Source organism: Rousettus aegyptiacus, unplaced genomic scaffold (genome assembly GCF_014176215.1).
Source record: "Rousettus aegyptiacus isolate mRouAeg1 unplaced genomic scaffold, mRouAeg1.p scaffold_m13_p_1, whole genome shotgun sequence".
Classification (NCBI taxonomy): Eukaryota; Metazoa; Chordata; class Mammalia; order Chiroptera; family Pteropodidae; genus Rousettus; species Rousettus aegyptiacus.
In genome coordinates this window covers 174,006,304-174,023,061 of record NW_023416284.1, presented here as the reverse complement: position 1 = coordinate 174,023,061, position 16,758 = coordinate 174,006,304, and the positions used below count along the sequence as shown (strand labels likewise).

The 16,758-nt window shown below is 41.7% G+C and overlaps 1 protein-coding gene across 4 annotated transcripts in view; it reads right to left on the bottom strand.

The window, feature by feature from the left end:
- Nucleotides 1-16,758, bottom strand: part of PPP1R14C (protein phosphatase 1 regulatory inhibitor subunit 14C) — an 80,443-nt gene that overhangs the window by 14,330 nt on the left and 49,355 nt on the right. For 2 of the 4 annotated variants that reach the window (XR_004951362.1, XR_001597456.2), the window contains exons 5-7: nt 14,033-14,111; nt 11,497-11,580; nt 10,129-10,161 (exon numbers count right to left, since the gene is read on the bottom strand). Coding sequence is in view for 2 of the 4 variants with exons in the window: in XM_036222636.1 (XP_036078529.1) it covers nt 10,129-10,161; nt 11,497-11,580 (117 nt within the window). In the remaining 2 variants the exon portion in view is untranslated. Of the gene's footprint in view, nt 1-10,128; nt 10,162-11,496; nt 11,581-14,032; nt 14,112-16,758 lie in introns of those variants that run through there. The other 2 variants (XM_036222636.1, XM_016149128.2) reach the window with 1 other exon arrangement.

Here is a 16,758-nt window from a genome sequence, read left to right as displayed (position 1 = left end):
GCACAGGATGTTGACTCAAACGTGGGCCCAGATACCAGTTCCAGTGCATTCTGGACGTCCTTGGGCAGACACTTGGTGTATAATGAGCCCTATTGAAAGTGTACGAGCAGTTGACATACTGGGACCAAAATCTTTCTGGCTACTATGTAAGGTTATTCATGTTTCTGGTTAATAAATCCTATCCTTTATTATTACTTGCCTAATTACACTAAAATATAATAAGGCTCTCACAGCCAATGGCTACAACCACTAGAATCTTGTTTTCATCTGATTACAGTCTTTCTTGGAAGCTCCCAATTCTCTTCACTACTCAGAAACTTTTATGAAGGCGACGGCTTTCAAAGATTGCCTTTCAGCCCATTAATCCAGCATTTAAGCTCAAGTCCTCACTCCAGCACAAAACTGTGGTCTTTTTTGAGAAAACTCCATGAGAGGCCAGATGGAAAATTTCTGTTGCATGCAGAAGCTCAGACCCATGAAACTGGGGTGAAATGGCTACTTCCTCATCTTTCTCTGGCAAGTACGGATCCCCTAAAGTCACTTTCCATTAAGCAGTTTGGTTCTTAACTTAGAGAACCATGGAGAAACCTGACACCCTGGCATTTCTGTCATTTTATTCCTACTTTAATAGTCTTAAATTCTCTCCATAGTTAACTGTGGTCTCACAAGAGATTATTATAAAAATGTACATTCAGGTTCTTTGCTTCACTTAAGTCCCTAGATTAGTTATAAGCACACAGATGTTCAATAAACATTTGTTGAGTAAATGAATAAAGAGAACATAGCAAAATGCCAAGCCACATCTCTGATCCCCCACATAGCCTCTCTGTGTTGTAAATATCCAGTTTATATTCTCTCTCCACTGCAATCAGCTCAATGAACAGGGACTGTGAGTACTTCCATGTGCGGTATACATAAACTGAACAATATTTTAAATGATAGGTTAAAATGCTAAATGGGTAGAAAACTGATGTGAGCAGGAGGAGTCAACAATTGTCGCCACCAAAGCTGGTCAGAAAAGTAAGCTGGAGTCACCATGATGTCACAGCAAAAGGAGAAAATTCTGCCTCCCTGCCTTTCCAAAAACTGGTCAGTTTCTATATGCAAGCCTTTAAATAGAACTTCACTAAACCATGACCCAAGAACCGGCTGATTATTGTTTCTTGAGGCCTGGACATGCTTCTCACTACCTATTCTCAGACTTAGTCACCCTGCATGAACCCCTGATGCACATCAACTTACAGCCTTATATTATGAAAGTACCCACAACCTCTGTTTCACAGAAATGAAATAAACATGCAGAAAGAAATATCTTAAATGCACAAAAAGAAATAGCTTATCAGAAAGCAATAGCACTGCCGCCTTCAACTGTAAAAAGAGATTTCTAAAAATTCATTGACTGGAGAGAGGTAGGAAAAAATGGCATAGATGATAGAGGCTCTGTTCGTCCTTCTGGTTACCAAAGTTGTGACAGAAACACAAAGCAAACAGCAAGCAAAGTCTCCTGGGATCTAGATGAACAGAAGCACTACAACTAGGGAGAGAAATAATTAATCAACCTGAAGCGGTAGAAGGTAGGAGGGGACAAGTCATGAAGCTGCCTGGTCCCAAGCGGCTGAGCGGACAGAGGCTGCAGCAGGGGCAGCAGCAGAAGCCTCTTAAAGGGGCCGTGTTGGCGGACGAGCTTTCCTGGTGATGGACCTGCTCGCTTTGAGCACCCGCACTGGGTTGGCTGCTGAGAGAACGGGGGGGCACCAGGGACTTGCAGGGAAACACTGAGTTGTCAGAGAGAGGGCAGGAGGTGAGGATCTCTCCTGGGAAGAGTGCCAGCAGTATCCATTGTTCCCTGTTGAGCCCTCCCTTCTCCCAGAATGCAGACACAGCGCCACCATAGCCGAGACATCATCATACTGGATAACAGAGATTGCTCTGCCCAGGATTCCCTGGAACTCCACCTCCCCCAACTCACAGCCCCAACCAAGCCACATCCAGGTGTGTCCTCGGCGAGTCAGGTACTCCTTGCTGAGCAGCACCTAGACTCACACTGGTGGCAGCTGGCCTCAGTTCCTGGTGTGGCCTTTTGAGGCAACTCTAAGCACAGCATCTGTGGATTGCTTGCTGAATCTTAAAAGATGGCCCTGGAGGGGTACAGGCTTGGGCTAAGGTTGGCCTGCAGCTGAACCCCTCTCAGGACTGTGCCACTGGACACCTGCTTCACAAATCCACACTAAAAAGACTGGGAGACTTAGGAGCTTTGCTTAGTACAGAGAAACAGACATAGAAAGGCAGCCAAAACGTGAAGACAAAGAAGCAGAAACCATATGAGAGCACAGAACAGAGATCCAGGAATAATGGAGTCAAACAATCTAACAGATGCAGAGTTCAACACACTGGTTATAAAGATGCTCAATGAACTTTTGGGCAGGGTAGAGAACTTCCACAAAGAGAAAAAAAAAAACATAAAAATGGCCATGGAAATTATAAAAGGGAACCAGTCTGAAATGAACATATTATCTGAGATGAGAAGCATGTTAAATGCAACAAACAAAGGAATAAATAAACAAAGTGAATAAAGAAGTGAATCAAATACCCTACCTAAAGGATAGGAAAGTGTCAGGAGCCATTTTGGGACATGATGGAAGCCATTATGAGGCACTGAAGAAGTCCCGTAGCTAGAAGCCATAACATAGATACTGAGTTTGCTTAAACAATGGTTCTAGGAAACAAGAAGTTGAGTTACCTTGGTGAGCCTTGTAAACTCACCTTTTAAGGTAAAAGAATGTTTTACAACCTTGGAAACAGGGCTATGTATGATCATATGTAATTGACAAGCATTGTTATAGATATGTATGGTGTGCTTTGCTATGGTAACGTAGTGATTGATTATGGTATTCAATAATCACATAAATAGGCTGCAGCTCTGACTGTATGCCCTCCCGGAAAGATCTTTTCTGTCTTCTCTTTTTTCCCTTAGGCTTCGCCCCCTCTTTCAGGTACTGATCGACTTTAGCTGGCTGGCTCTGGCAGGAAAGCCAATGAGGACACTCAGATTGGGAAGAAAAAAGATGCCAAGACTAAAAAAAATAATTTAAGGAGGATACGGTACACTGTTAAGGCTCCAAATATTCATCTGATTGGTATAACTGAAGAAAAGCACCTGTTTGAAGAAATAATGATGGAAAAATTCCCTAACCTGGTGAAGGAAATGGATGTAAAAACCCAAGAAGCTCAGAGAATTCCAAAAAAGATGAACCCAAAGAGGCCCACACCAAGATTCATTATAATTAAAATGCCAAAGGTTAAATACAAAGAGAGAATCTTAAAAGCAGCAAGAGAAAATCAGTTAAGTACAAGGGAGCACTTATAAGACTGGCAGCTGATTTCCCAAAAAAAAAAAAAAAAAAAAAAAAAAAAACTATGCAGAACAGAAGAGCTTGGCCCAAAATGTTTAATGTGATAAAAACCCAGGATCTACAACCAAGAATACTTTATCTAGCAAAGCTATCATTTAGAGTCCTAGGACCGATAAAGAGCTTCCCAGACAAAAATAAGCTAGCTAAAGGAATTCATCACTACCATCACTACAGGAAATGTTGGAGGAACTTCTTTAAGAAGAAAAAACATGTATCAAAAACATAAATAAAGAATGGTAATAACTACATTCCTATCAACAAGTACCTCAAATGGAAAAGAATTAAGTGCTCCAACCAAAAGATAGGGTTGCTAAATGGGTAAGAAAACAAGATCCTTACATATGCTGCCTACAAGAGACTCATTTCAGATTAAAGCACACACACAGACTAAAAGGAAGGGGATGGAAAAAGATATTGCCTTGATGGACGTGGAGGGTGTTGCGCTGAATGAAATACGTCAGACAGAGAAAGACAAATATCACACGAGTTCATGTGCATGTGGAAACTAAAGAACAAAGTAAATAACAACAACAACAAAAAAAATGGAAATAAACTCATAGATACAGAGACTCTTTTGAGGGCTACTAGATGGGAGGGGAGTTTGGGGGAACATTGAAAAGGGCAAAGAGATTAAGAAGTACAAATGGATAATTACAAAATAGACATGGAGATAAATAAAGTATAGCATAAGGAAAATACTTAATAGTGTTATAATAAATATGTAAGGGGAAGAGGGGTTCTAGATTTAGTGGGTGATCACTTTGTGATTTATATAGATCTCTAATCACTACGCTGTGCAACTGAAGCTAATATATTATTGTATGCCAACTATAATTGGAAAAAAAAACCTCATTGAATGTACAATGCAAATACAAGAAATTAATTGCTTATTCTATTTTGATAAAGCCAGAAAAAGGAATCTTAAAAGTATTTTGTATTACTTGGTATTGTGATCTTAACAGTCTGAAACATAAAAATTCATTGACTGGACTGACAACTTCCTTAACAGATGCTCAGATAGATGCCCTCAAGCTCACATTAAATGTATTTTCCAATATAATGGAGGTGCTCCTCTGTGATCCTAAGATTTGAAAACCATTCAACATTAGAGTGACAAATAGAAAAAGAAGCTCCTCCCTAGCCTGGCTAGCTGGCCCCAATACTCCCAACCCCTGATTTCTATAATGTCCGCTAGGCTGTTACTATCGATCTTCCAAATCCGAGTAATAAGCCAAATAAAATTACTCCTTTTCTTCTTGCATGACATAGAAACATCTTTTTTCTAATCCTAAACCAGCTCTATGTTAATATTAACTACATCAGAAATGGCATTTACTCAAGGGGAAAATATTGAGACACCATTCTTACTAATCAGTCACTAATACATTAGTGTAGTGACCACAGTTATACTGCTGTGCATTTTGAAAGGTCCAGGTCAGGAAAGATTTACATGTCAAGGGTCGACACGGTTTGAAATACAAATCAAAATGGGAAAACATGAGTCCTTTTCTTATTAGTTGGGGATCCACACAGGACAAAACCATGGACCCAAAAATTTGACAGAAAGTGACACTCCAAAATCAATATCATTTCTGTGAAAGTGGCAGATTCCTCAAAGTCTACTCTTTGATTTGAATAATTCAAGAACATTGTTTTTTGGTGAATTTTGTATTTTGCATACTTAATATGTAGTGGAGAAGCATTATATGGAACCAGATTCAACCAGCACGTGCCAAACTTTATGTTATGTGCTTTCATACTTACGTTGCATTCTCCTCTTATTAACTATATAACTTGAGGCAAATTGCCTTTCTATGTCTCAGATTACCTGGCTTAAAACAACGGTGTCATCCTCACAGCTTTGTTGTGAAGATGAAATGAGTTAGTACATGTGATGTGATTAGATTGGTCCCTAGCACGTGCTTAGTAAATATTTAGCCATTATCACTGTTGTTATAATTATCACTAAAATTATTCTTATTGCAAATAATCCTTACTAAAGCCCAGGGAGGAGGTTATTACTTCCATGTTATAGAGGAGGAATTGGTGGCTCAGAAAGGCTGAGAAAATTTTTTAAAGACTAAGTGACTTTAAGTGCCGCCCCTGGCATAAGACTCTTGATGGAAAAGTCCAGTCTTCTTTCCATGACCCACCCTGCCTGTGCAACAAGACTGTAAATAAATGTGTCTGAATCAGCAATGACATCTTCCTTATATTTCTAACTTCAAAGTGGCATGATAATTGTATGTAAAATTCTTTTGATCGAAAAGAAAAGGGTACTTAAAAAAGAACATCATTAACTGTTAGGCATTTAGTTGAGATAGGACAAAATCCTTTCACGCTGTGCAAGTCAAAATGAGTCAAGACTTGGCAGGAAGGAAAGAAAGAGCACAAGATCAAGTGTCAGAAACTCAGGCTGAGTCCCGGCCTCTTTGCTCGCTCCTGTGAGGTCTTCGATAAGTGACTCAAACTCTCTACTTCATGTGATGATTGTGAGGATTAAATAAGATAGAGCTCTGGGAAAATATAAGCTATTAGTTTTATCATTACAATCCAGGTGCCAGTGAAATCGGTTTCTTAGGAACATAAGCTCAAAGGCAAAACTATCCAACCTTTTCTGAAATGATCCTTTAATAGGCAGATGAGCTTGAATGAAACTCTTCAGCATTGCACACCATTTCATTCCTAGAAACCATGAACTAAACAAAGAACACAAGTTGGTCCCTTGTAAGTGCCAATGTCTCTTCCTTCTTTCCTCCTTTGGACCTCTGAAGAACATCCAAATGTTACTGTAAGGTTTGGCCGCTCAACAGACAGGGTCTGACTCAGGAATAACAGGTGCCCTTTATTGAAAGGCAAGCGGTCTGGGGGAGGTTCTCAGGTCAAGCACGTTGGCCAGAGAAGTCGTGCCGGGGTGGGGTCGGGACAGGGATTTAAGGGTCCCATCCAGGAAGGGGAAGCAGGTGATTCAGAAGGGTGTCCAAAAAGGCAAAAACATAGCGTGGGGCTCTTTCATTGATGCAGCGGTTAGGCGCCACGAGTGTAGTCCTGGCACCCGCGGATTGGTCCATGGGCTTCAGGTGGCTAGCAGGTGGGAGCTAGGGGCGGGGACCTGCCCCTGGGCAAGCCCCCAGTGACGCCCCCCGGGGCCTCTTCCAGGAGCGCTGGCCTTACAGTTACATCCTTTCATCTCTTAGGCCTCCTTACATAAACCAAAGGGGCAACGCTTCTGTTTCAGGCAGACAAGACCCATTGTTTTCGTTTGGCTGCATGGCTGTTAACGAGTGTAAATATTTTGCTCCCGAGCTACTACAAAATTGGGGAGAACAGGGCTTATTTCAGTGAGAAGATGAAACTGACTTCCTACTGCTGCCTGCATGCAGAGTGGATGAGAAGAGAAAGCAGCAAGTCTAAACTTTCCCACCTAAATAACCAAAACATGAACGTCTCTATCCAAGAGAAGGACTGAAGAAAAAGGGGAATTAAAAGTAAGCAAAGAAGAGTGCTGTACTTACCAAGCCAGATTTACTCGCCATGGCAACCCTCCCTCCCCACATCACATGTTAATTCATCACTTTTCTTATATCACTCTCCAAATAAATAATTGTTTTACCTCTTACATTGATTCCCCAACTAACTATAAGTAAGAAGCTTTCTTCCTCAAAATAACTAAATGGTATAGTCTCCTGCCTCCTCCCTATCCTTGCTTTCAGAAAGCCTGAAAACAGAATATCAACCCTTGGGCAGGAGTTTAGAGGGTCAAACTCTTTTAAAAAATAGCAACATTTTGAGTAGTTCCCTTGCTCCATTCACATATACCATGAAAAAAAAATCTGGTGTGCAAGCTGGTCATTCCATAGTGAGACCCACCAATGACAAGCTGTGCTCACATACACAGATTTCAATCAGCTTACTGGCTCCTAACACTCAGACATGGGTGCACTGCCAAAAATCAATGAATACAGATAAAAATAGGGGAAAAAAATGAGATTCAGAAAAACCAGAGAAATCTAGACAACAGAATAATCTTAAAGGCAAAAACAAAGAAAAGACGGCATCTGATTAATATCTTCAAAGAGGAAAAAAATGCATTAATGAAATAAGAAATACTAAAACAAAACAGTGAACAGAGATCAAGAAAGGACAGAGATCAAGAAAGGGCTCTTAGATATTAAAAATAAGGTGGTTGAAATCTTTAAATATCAGTAAAAAGGCTAGAAGATAAAGTCAGAGAAATCTTTCAGAAATGAGAACAAAAGATCAAGGAGAATGAAAACCAAAAAGAAAAGATAGAAAGCAGAGACTCCATCCAGAAGAAGTAACATCTAAATGACAGGAGAGACAGAAATATAGAATATGGAGGCAGAAGCTAATAAAAATAATAGATAATAAAAGACAATTTTTGATGAACTGAAAAAAACCTTAACTCCTCAGATGAAAGGAGCTTGCAAGTACCCAGCAAATGAGCAGAAAAGGACCTACACTACAGCATGTCATTGTAAAATTCAAAACATGGAGATAATCCTAAAAGTTAACTGAAGGGGGAAAAAATAGGTCTGAGGATAGAAATGGCTCCAGACCTCTTAACAATTGAAATAATACAACAGTAGAGTAATACCTTTAAAACTGAGTTTTAATAATGAGTTTTATCCTAGAATCTTACATCATCCCAACTATATTGATCAAGATATATTTCCATAGATGCAAGGATTCAAAACTTTATCTCCTATGCATCCTTTCCCAAAAAGCTACTGGATGACATATTCCAACTAAAATGTGGAAGGCTAGGATTTCAGAAACAAAGCATCTAACATAGGACAGGAGCCTCAGGACAGTAGCTTCTCACCAGATCCAGGGAATAACTTCTGCAGGCTGCTGCATGCAGGAGATCCAGGAGCAAAGTCTGAGGCGGGGGCGTAGCGATGATGCGTTTGAGCATACAGAAAATATATCATTACATGCTTGGCAGAGATATTGGAGAGTTCGACAAAAAAAAAAAAAAAAAAAATAGCAATGGGTAGTAGACGCAACAAACATAAGCGGATATCAACTCCAGGAAAAATGAAGGGCTATTCAGGAAAGGAGCCATGGTCTTGTTTTACTGTTCGGTTTAGCAGTGGAAAACCTTTGTTTAAGTCACAATATTATTCTACTTGACGACTGATTTTTTTTTTAAGTGTTAAATAACTTCATTAAGGAGATGAAGGGAAATGAATTATATGGAGAGTGACAGAATTATCATATTTCCCCTAAAGTCAATGAAGGAAAAAAAAAAAAAAAAAAGCAAGTAAATACATATTTAGGAATACAAGAATAAACAGCAGGGAAACAGCCCAAACCGTTATTGTACAAAAATGCATAAATATAATATATAAATATAAAAATACATAACCCTAGGGAAGGGGTTTAGGGGTGGGAAAGGCTATTTTTAGCAAGCTTAATGGTCGGGGGCTGTTTTGACTAAGATGGCTGCGAGACTGGCCGCTCAGCAGGGTTTCCCCGCCAAGGCCACGTAAGCCTCCCGGATGTATCTGCCTCGTTTCCCGCCAAAGGGACTTTCCGCGGGTCTTTCCGCCCCGCCCCTTTGTGTTACACAATCTCTCCTGAATGCCTCTGGCCAATCAGCAACATCACCCGATCACGCCCTATATAAGCCTGCAGCGAGCCTTAATAAACGAGACTTGATCAGAAAGCCTGTCTTGTCTCCCTCCCTTCCCCGTTCTGTCTTAGGGTCCCTGTTGACTGTCCCGCGGGCTGGGACACTTAATCATGTTTTTGGCTTTCAAAACTATGAATATGCATCATATTGATTAAAATATATTTTTAATAACTAAAAATTTAAAATCTCTATGACTGCAAGAGGTAATCAATATAAAGACAAACTGGAGATTGTAAGAATAAAGCTCAATTAAGCAGAATAAAGCTCAATTAAGCAGCCTCAAGCCAACTGATCATAAAACACCCTAGTCATTTAACTCTTACACACTTTCGAAGAAGCATTCTTCCCTCTCACTTTCAAATTATACCACTTCAAAAAACAAGTCCTACCACTACCACTTTGAGGTTTCGAACAGACTCCAAAACATATGATGAATCTTCTAATTCCTCTGATTTATCACAGGAACAAAGTGAAAGTACTTCTTTTACCAATATTTTCATAATTGCTCAAACCTTAATTTCTACATTGCTTGTAGTTCTGGTCACTAGATTATATATTAAATGCATTGGTCTAATCAAAATATCACCCACTGATTTTTACATTAATATTTATACATTTGATAAATATCAAAAAAAGCATAAAATTTCTTCTTCCAAGAAAGGCAACTGTTCAATTCTGAATGACAGAATTGGCTTTAAGCTTTTCAAAAATACATACCTATACAGTGATAGAATGTACTTCCTGTTATAAATCTAAACTTTTACTAAAATGATTCCAAAACCTCTCACAATGACCTTTGAAGTTTGGCTTTTATGTGAAAGCAAGCAACACACGAGATCCCGTAAGTTTTAAGTCTTCCTAAACTAGATATATTTAAGCTTACAAATAAGGAAGTTAGTAGTATTCAAACATATGCACTTCACTTAGAGATAATAATTGCTACTGAGTATATATATAAAATCAAACCCACTTACTGTGGTTTAGCTTTAAAAATAGACAAATTGATTTAATAAAATCTAATTCAAACATGGCATTTAGGAAACATGATTTGTTTACCTCTGTTGGTTTGTAGCAGTCTACAAGAGCTTCCTAGAATGAAATACACAGAAGGTAAGTTTTATTATTTAAAAAATTCATATCATTTTAAAAGTGAAATTAAAATTCATTTCATCTTTATAGTATTATTCTAAACATAGTAAATCAACATTTCGCATTGACTGTCTAGAATCACACTTTAACATCTGTTGGCCATCTGAAGAGTTGTGCCCCCTATATGCAGGAATGCCTTATACTCTCCAGAACACACACACACACACACACACACACACACACACACACACACAGCTCTTTCCTTTGGGCTGCCAATTTAGTTAATAATAAATTAGATACACTTAAATTGAGACAGCCTGTGAGACTGGAGATGGAGGGGTCTGGTTGTGATTCAACCACAAACCAGCTGGTCACACCCCTTGCAGTCTTCAGGGTCCTCACCTGAGAACCAAAGGGGATGAGCTGATGGTAGCTAAAGACCTTTTAAGTTCTCAATTTTAAGAAAACTTTTTTGTCATTATGTTCTCTGTAGAACTGATGCTTGCCATATTTTGGTTAACTTTCTCAATTAAATTTACCAGCAAGAATGAATAATCATTAAACTGAGACTGTTCACCACTCAAGGGATGCTAGTAATTATTGATACATTAAAATGTGCCCTTTAATTGCCTTTAGTGATCATTTACCACCAGTGACAACCAATAGCCATTAACAGTAATTATCAGTGAACATTGAGAACGCAGGTCAAAGGTTAATTGGTTTTAGAAACTCCCATTACGGATATTAAAATGATAGATTTGGCCTCCTATGGGAAGAGAAGTAAATATTCCATGACTCTGGACTATGGAAACATGAAACATCTCAATATCCATAGTTGTATTAGAATAACATCAAATGGGCATACTCTAATAAAAGGTATCTTACATCGAAGAGAATTATGTTGTAGATATACCAATCTCAAAATTAATTTCATGAATGACATAACCCACAACTGCAAGACCAGAGTCCTGGGTTTAGACTTCCAGTTCTGGCTCAGCCCCTCTCCTCATACAACCGTAGAACATCACTTCCTTTCCTGGCAAAGGGGTCTCAGGGGGCAGAACCAGCTCTTCCTCCCAAGAAGATGAGGCTGGAGAAGCTCACCTCCATAAGGTGCCTGGAGAACTCACTGTACTCAAGACCGCTTTATCATCGGAGATGTACTTCAGGAGGGCGAATATTTCACATACCATTGCTTTCCCCTCTGCAAACTGCTATCGCCCTAGTGCTTGGTGCCAACACCTCCACGGGGCAGAACCGGTGCATGCCAAAGTCTAAGGCAGGTGGATTCCTGCATCTATGACCAGAAGGTTCTAGATTTTGAAAGTTGCTTACCCGTAATTTTAAAGCTCTCTCTTCTTCACTGTCTGTGTCGAGAAGGTCATCAATGTCGATTTCTACATCTGGCATTTCTTCTTCCTACAGGAGAAATGTGAAGGCATTGTTTTTTAGTGAGAAACTCCAATGTACCAAACCAACTTAGTTGAGTTAAATAAATGACTAGATCATCAATTAAGGGGTTGACAATTAAGGGAGAAAGACTAGGAGGAAGGGAAGGGAAAGGAGGAGAAGGAAAGGGAAATATGAGAACAGAAAGAAGGATAAAGGAAAACAAGAGAAAAAGGATGAGAAGGGAGGGGGAGGAGGAAGAAGGAGAAAGGAAAAGGAATAGAGGAATGGATAAAGGAAAGAGGAAGGGACAAGGGGAAAGAGGAAGGAGGGAGAGCAAAGGAGATTTAAAGGTCAAGAAGCAGTAAAAAGTAACATTTCAAAATGACAACTTTCTACTTTCCAACAGAAAACTGCAATTATGACTACATAATGCAATTATGAGTACACAATTGATAGGAAACTAGCAAGTCATAGTAAGAGTACTGAGAGTTTTATTTTCCTACTCAGTGTCTACACTTCTCTTAGTGGCTACCAGCTCTTTGATTTTTTTCAGGGGTTAAGTAATTCCTTTTACAGGTTGGGGTCTGGGGAAGACCTGGTTCTACTACCGGTTCTGAGGAAGGGGCACTTGGCTGAGCCTCGCCCGAGCTCCAGCCCCAGTTACTGGCTCAAGAGAGGACTCGTGACCTAACTGAGACCAGTGGGGGCTTTGGGAAAGAGCTCTTCCAACAGAAGCATCCTCTTCTCTCTTGAACTGACAGTGGGCTCAGGAAAATCTTTACCATGAAGGAAACGAGTCTAACTGCACAATGGGCAGAGCAAGAGAAATAAGAAAACAGGGTTCTGGATAACATCACTGAGTCAGTCACCGGATCAAACCACTTCTAAAGCCGGCCTACCCTCAAGGAAATTCCCATTTCAATCCAGCCAGCATGACTGGAGTTTAATATTCCCAAAACTAAAGATATCCCATCCAGAACAGAGGGCAACGGAGTCCAGGTGGAATGTGGTGAAAGATCTCACTCAGCTGGAATCCGTACCTCCAACCTGAAGTAGATCTTTGCTACTTTCACTTCTTCTATCTGATCTTCCTCGTACCTCTGAGAACACCGAAATCAAGTCATGTTTAAGAGAGGCGTAATTCCCATTAGGAGTCACCTACACTCCATCTCCTCCTAGCCACATCAGTAGGTGAGGAGCATTCGAAGAAGCAAGAGAGAGACACCTGTGGGGACACCTGTGCGTTCACCTGGGCCTAGCTCTTCTGCCAGCTGCGTCATCTGGTCTTTTGGGGCAAGGCTGACTTTCTGAGTCTTTCCTTTCCAGTAAAATGTATTTACTAAGTAATAGTGTTCAACTCTTTTTTTTCCCTGTTTCAACACAAGAGAGGATCCAAGTGTTTGGAGGAAACCAAGGAATATGATACACTACTGTGAAATAATAAGAAACATATGTATTGCTGTCTGCACTTGATTTCCTGACACAGAGCTATTAAAACCCTTGTAAATAGGGATTCTAGGAGAATTTTTTGTTCTAACACTTAGTCTTTAACCCCAGCTCTTGACTCCGAGCTGCTCCTAAATCTCTTGGAATTTCCTGGGTGACAGGAGTGTTCTTTTGTCCTAATGAGGAGACTCTTGGTCTCAGGGGGCTGGTCATAAGACAAACCAAGCCATGATTAGAAGCCTGGAACTTTCCACCCCATCCTCCATCCTCCATCCCTCTGGAAAGGGAGGGGGGTTAGAAATGGAGTTACTAATCAATCATGCCTATGTGATGAAACCTCCATAAAAATCCCAGTAGAATGAGGTTTGGGGAGCATCCAGGTTGGTGAAGAAATCCATGTGCCTGGAGAGTGATACAGCTGGCTTCACAGGGACACAAGCTCCAGGGACACAACCAGGAGGAGGGGCCCAGTGTACCTTCATCCGACCGTTCATCTCTATAGTCCTTCTAAGTATTTCCCCTCAGTTCTGTGAGCAAATTACTGAACCCATGGATGGGGTCATAGGAAACCCGTTTATAGCCAGTAGGTCAGAAGTACAGGTGACAATCTGGGACTTGAGACTGGTGTCTGAGGTGGAGGCAGTTTCATGGGACCGAGCCCTTAACTTGTGGGCTCTGACACTATCTCCAGGGAGAATTCGATAGAATTATTGGACACCCAGGCGGTGTCTAGGAGAATTGCTCGATGCGTGAAAGACCCACACACCTGGTATCAGAAGTGTTGTGAGTGCACTAATAGTAAGAGTAAAAGAGAAATATAGGAGTGTGTTTTCTGCCCAACTACCCTCAGTAACACTAGCTCCTGAAGGCAGGTCCTCACTGGGCATGAGGGCTTCCAGAAACGACCCTCTGGTGAACCCCAAGTGATTTATTCCTGTTTCCGTGGAGAATTTCTGTTTAGATCCTTTGATTGGGTGTTCAGTAGGATAATTCATTTCAAAACCAGTATTTATCAAAGTGTCTTTGGTCTCACCTGTAAAGTTCTACTTGATAGAAGAGAGGCTGTATATTCATCAACATAATTTTTATATTTATACCTAATTGTCATTTACCTGTTAAAAAAAAAAGCCAATGATATAGAAACAGGAAGTCTAAATGTTTGATGAGAAAAAGGCTGAAGATTGACCTTTCCACTGCTAGGGTCACGGCTGAGCAGCCTGAGTCAAAGGCCAGCTTTGCCACTAACCTGCTGTGTGACTCTGGGCAAATGCCTTCACCTCTCTGGCCTCAGTTTCCCCACATATAAAAACAACAACTACCTCATAATATTTACATGTGGATTAAATTAGCTAATTGATATCAAGTTCTTGGAACAGTACCAGGCACACAGCTAAGACTTCTTGATTACCGATTATTGTTTCTTTACTACTTTAAGAGATGTAATCCATATGGAAAAGCTCAGATAAAACAGAAGGGAAATTGAACCTGAAGCAGAGGGGCAATTCTAACATCTTTAGTCTTATTAAGGTTCAAATCTCCTCTCGAGAAATGAATAGTATTACTAACAAAGGATTCAAGAAAGCATATCTCCTTAGAAAACTCTATTGACCTTGGAACTGGGAATGACGTATCTTGCTGGAGAGTAGTGACAGGGATTAAATTAAAGCACAGTCACCTGGCTTCCCAGGATGTCAGAAGAACAGTACAGGGTGTGAGTGTGTCCCTGGCTATGACAGTATTTGACAGTATCTACCAGGCCTTGGAGGCCCAATCCACATGCGTCGGCGAACACGGGCATCGTTGCTCTCTGTGTAGAGGTGGCTGGGCTGCCGTCCTGCATTAGAATCTATCAATCCCACACCTTCCTCCAGCCAGCCTGAGTCCCGGACTGGTACAGAACCTCTATGTCAAATGAGATGCCATTATTTAGCCCCATGGGGGGGGGGCGCAGAACGGGACACGGATGTGGCCTCCGTGGGGGCGGAACATGCCGGGAGGACCCCAAGGCTCCACTCCAGCTGTCAGACCACGGGAAAGACCACACTGGATGTACACACGGCTCCCCTCTCTCGCACGCCTTCCTCCCCAGCCCCCACCACACCGCCTATGTGCAACTTCATCTTTTCGTGGGAAACCCTTGCAGAAAGGAGTGGGAGAGCCGTGTAGGAAACCACAAGCAGCCAGTGAGAGGTAGAGCTGTCAGTGGTTTGTCAGACTTCTCATAGTGAAAGGACCGGTGGGGACTGAAACACCATCCAAGTAAGTTTCTTGAACTACGAGACAACAAGGCCGCTGACGCCCGGGAACACGGAGCGCAGCTGGGAAGATGCAGAGCGGAGAAATCACGGGTGGACCCTCCCCAGCCACGAATGCTGAAGCCGCGGTGATCGGGCCTCCAGGGCAGAGCTGCAGGCACTGCCTGCGTGTTCTAGCAAATGCGGTTCCAGATTAAGTCAGCTCCTCTGTTCACCCACGCTGTGGCTTCAATCACCACTACATCGGGCCAACGCTAGTAAAAGCGAAGGAGACGAATCCACAAGTTTCAATCTTGGTAACAGTTTATTTCCCCCACCCACTCCAAATCAGTCATTTGGGTTCAGCTTTGAGCTCAAGGTATATGTTTATGTGGCGGCTTAATGAAACCAAGCAGAAGAAGCAGGATATACAACCTATTCGAGGAATCACAGCCAAGGGGAACTCACTGTTGCTCTTCTTAAAAGAAATAAAAGAACGAGTAAGTAATGCCCTCCTCAGCACAGCACAGGGGTGAGTTTCCTGCAGCCATTATTCACCTTTGACACCCTGCGAACTTTGGTCAAACAGGCTTTTACTTGTGCAGCGAGGTCAAGTCCCACGCACCCGGGAGGCACGGGCAACCGGGTGTCCTCTCGTTAGGGTCACACACAGCTCTCCCTCAGGCCCTGCATTGGACCCATTTTCCCCCAGCCCTTGAGACATGGGCTGTCCAATACAGCAGCCACATGTGGCATTTAAATTTAAAAATTCACTGAAATTAAATACAATTAAGAATTCAGTTTCCCAGGCACTTCGGTCACATTTCAGTGCTCTATTGGCACACGTGGCCAGAGGCTACTGCCCTGGACCACACGATCTAGAACCTTCCATTCTACTGGCCAGGACTGCCCTAGAGTCCACTCAGCCTCTGAACCAGAGGCCAGGAAGCAAAGCTCTCTCCCCTGTCAGAAGAGCTGAAAGAGTAAAGAAAACGCCATCACAAGGTGACCGCCATTTCCCAGGGTGGGTGGCTGGGAATCCCTGGGCTGGCTCTCCTGTTGGGAAAGCTGGCACAAACTATTCCCTGACTGAGTAGCTACAATCACCATTAGGTATCGGGGTGTGTTCTGAAGGTCTGTGATGCCAAAACCAAAGTCTGGATGAGAAGGACATAGAGGCCCGGGGCGTGGGGCCATGTGGGGGCATCCTGGGAAGCAAAGACTGATCTTGTATCGAGTACAGAATCCTATGAAGATTTGGTGTTTAATATCTGTAATGTGGAAATGGTCTATATTTGAAGTTCTCTTTAGCTCTATCTTCTGTATAAAGTAGTATCGCTGACTACCTTTAGTGACAGATCAAATCACTTACAAGGCAGTGACTATATACCCGTTGTGGTGCGATCAAATCTAAGACCTACGGAGCCAATTGAGATGAATTAAGAGCCTTTATTAGCTCGCCGAGGACTGACTCTACCACACAGGGTTAGAGGAGATCAGTCCCCAGCTTCCAGAGGAGGCAGCT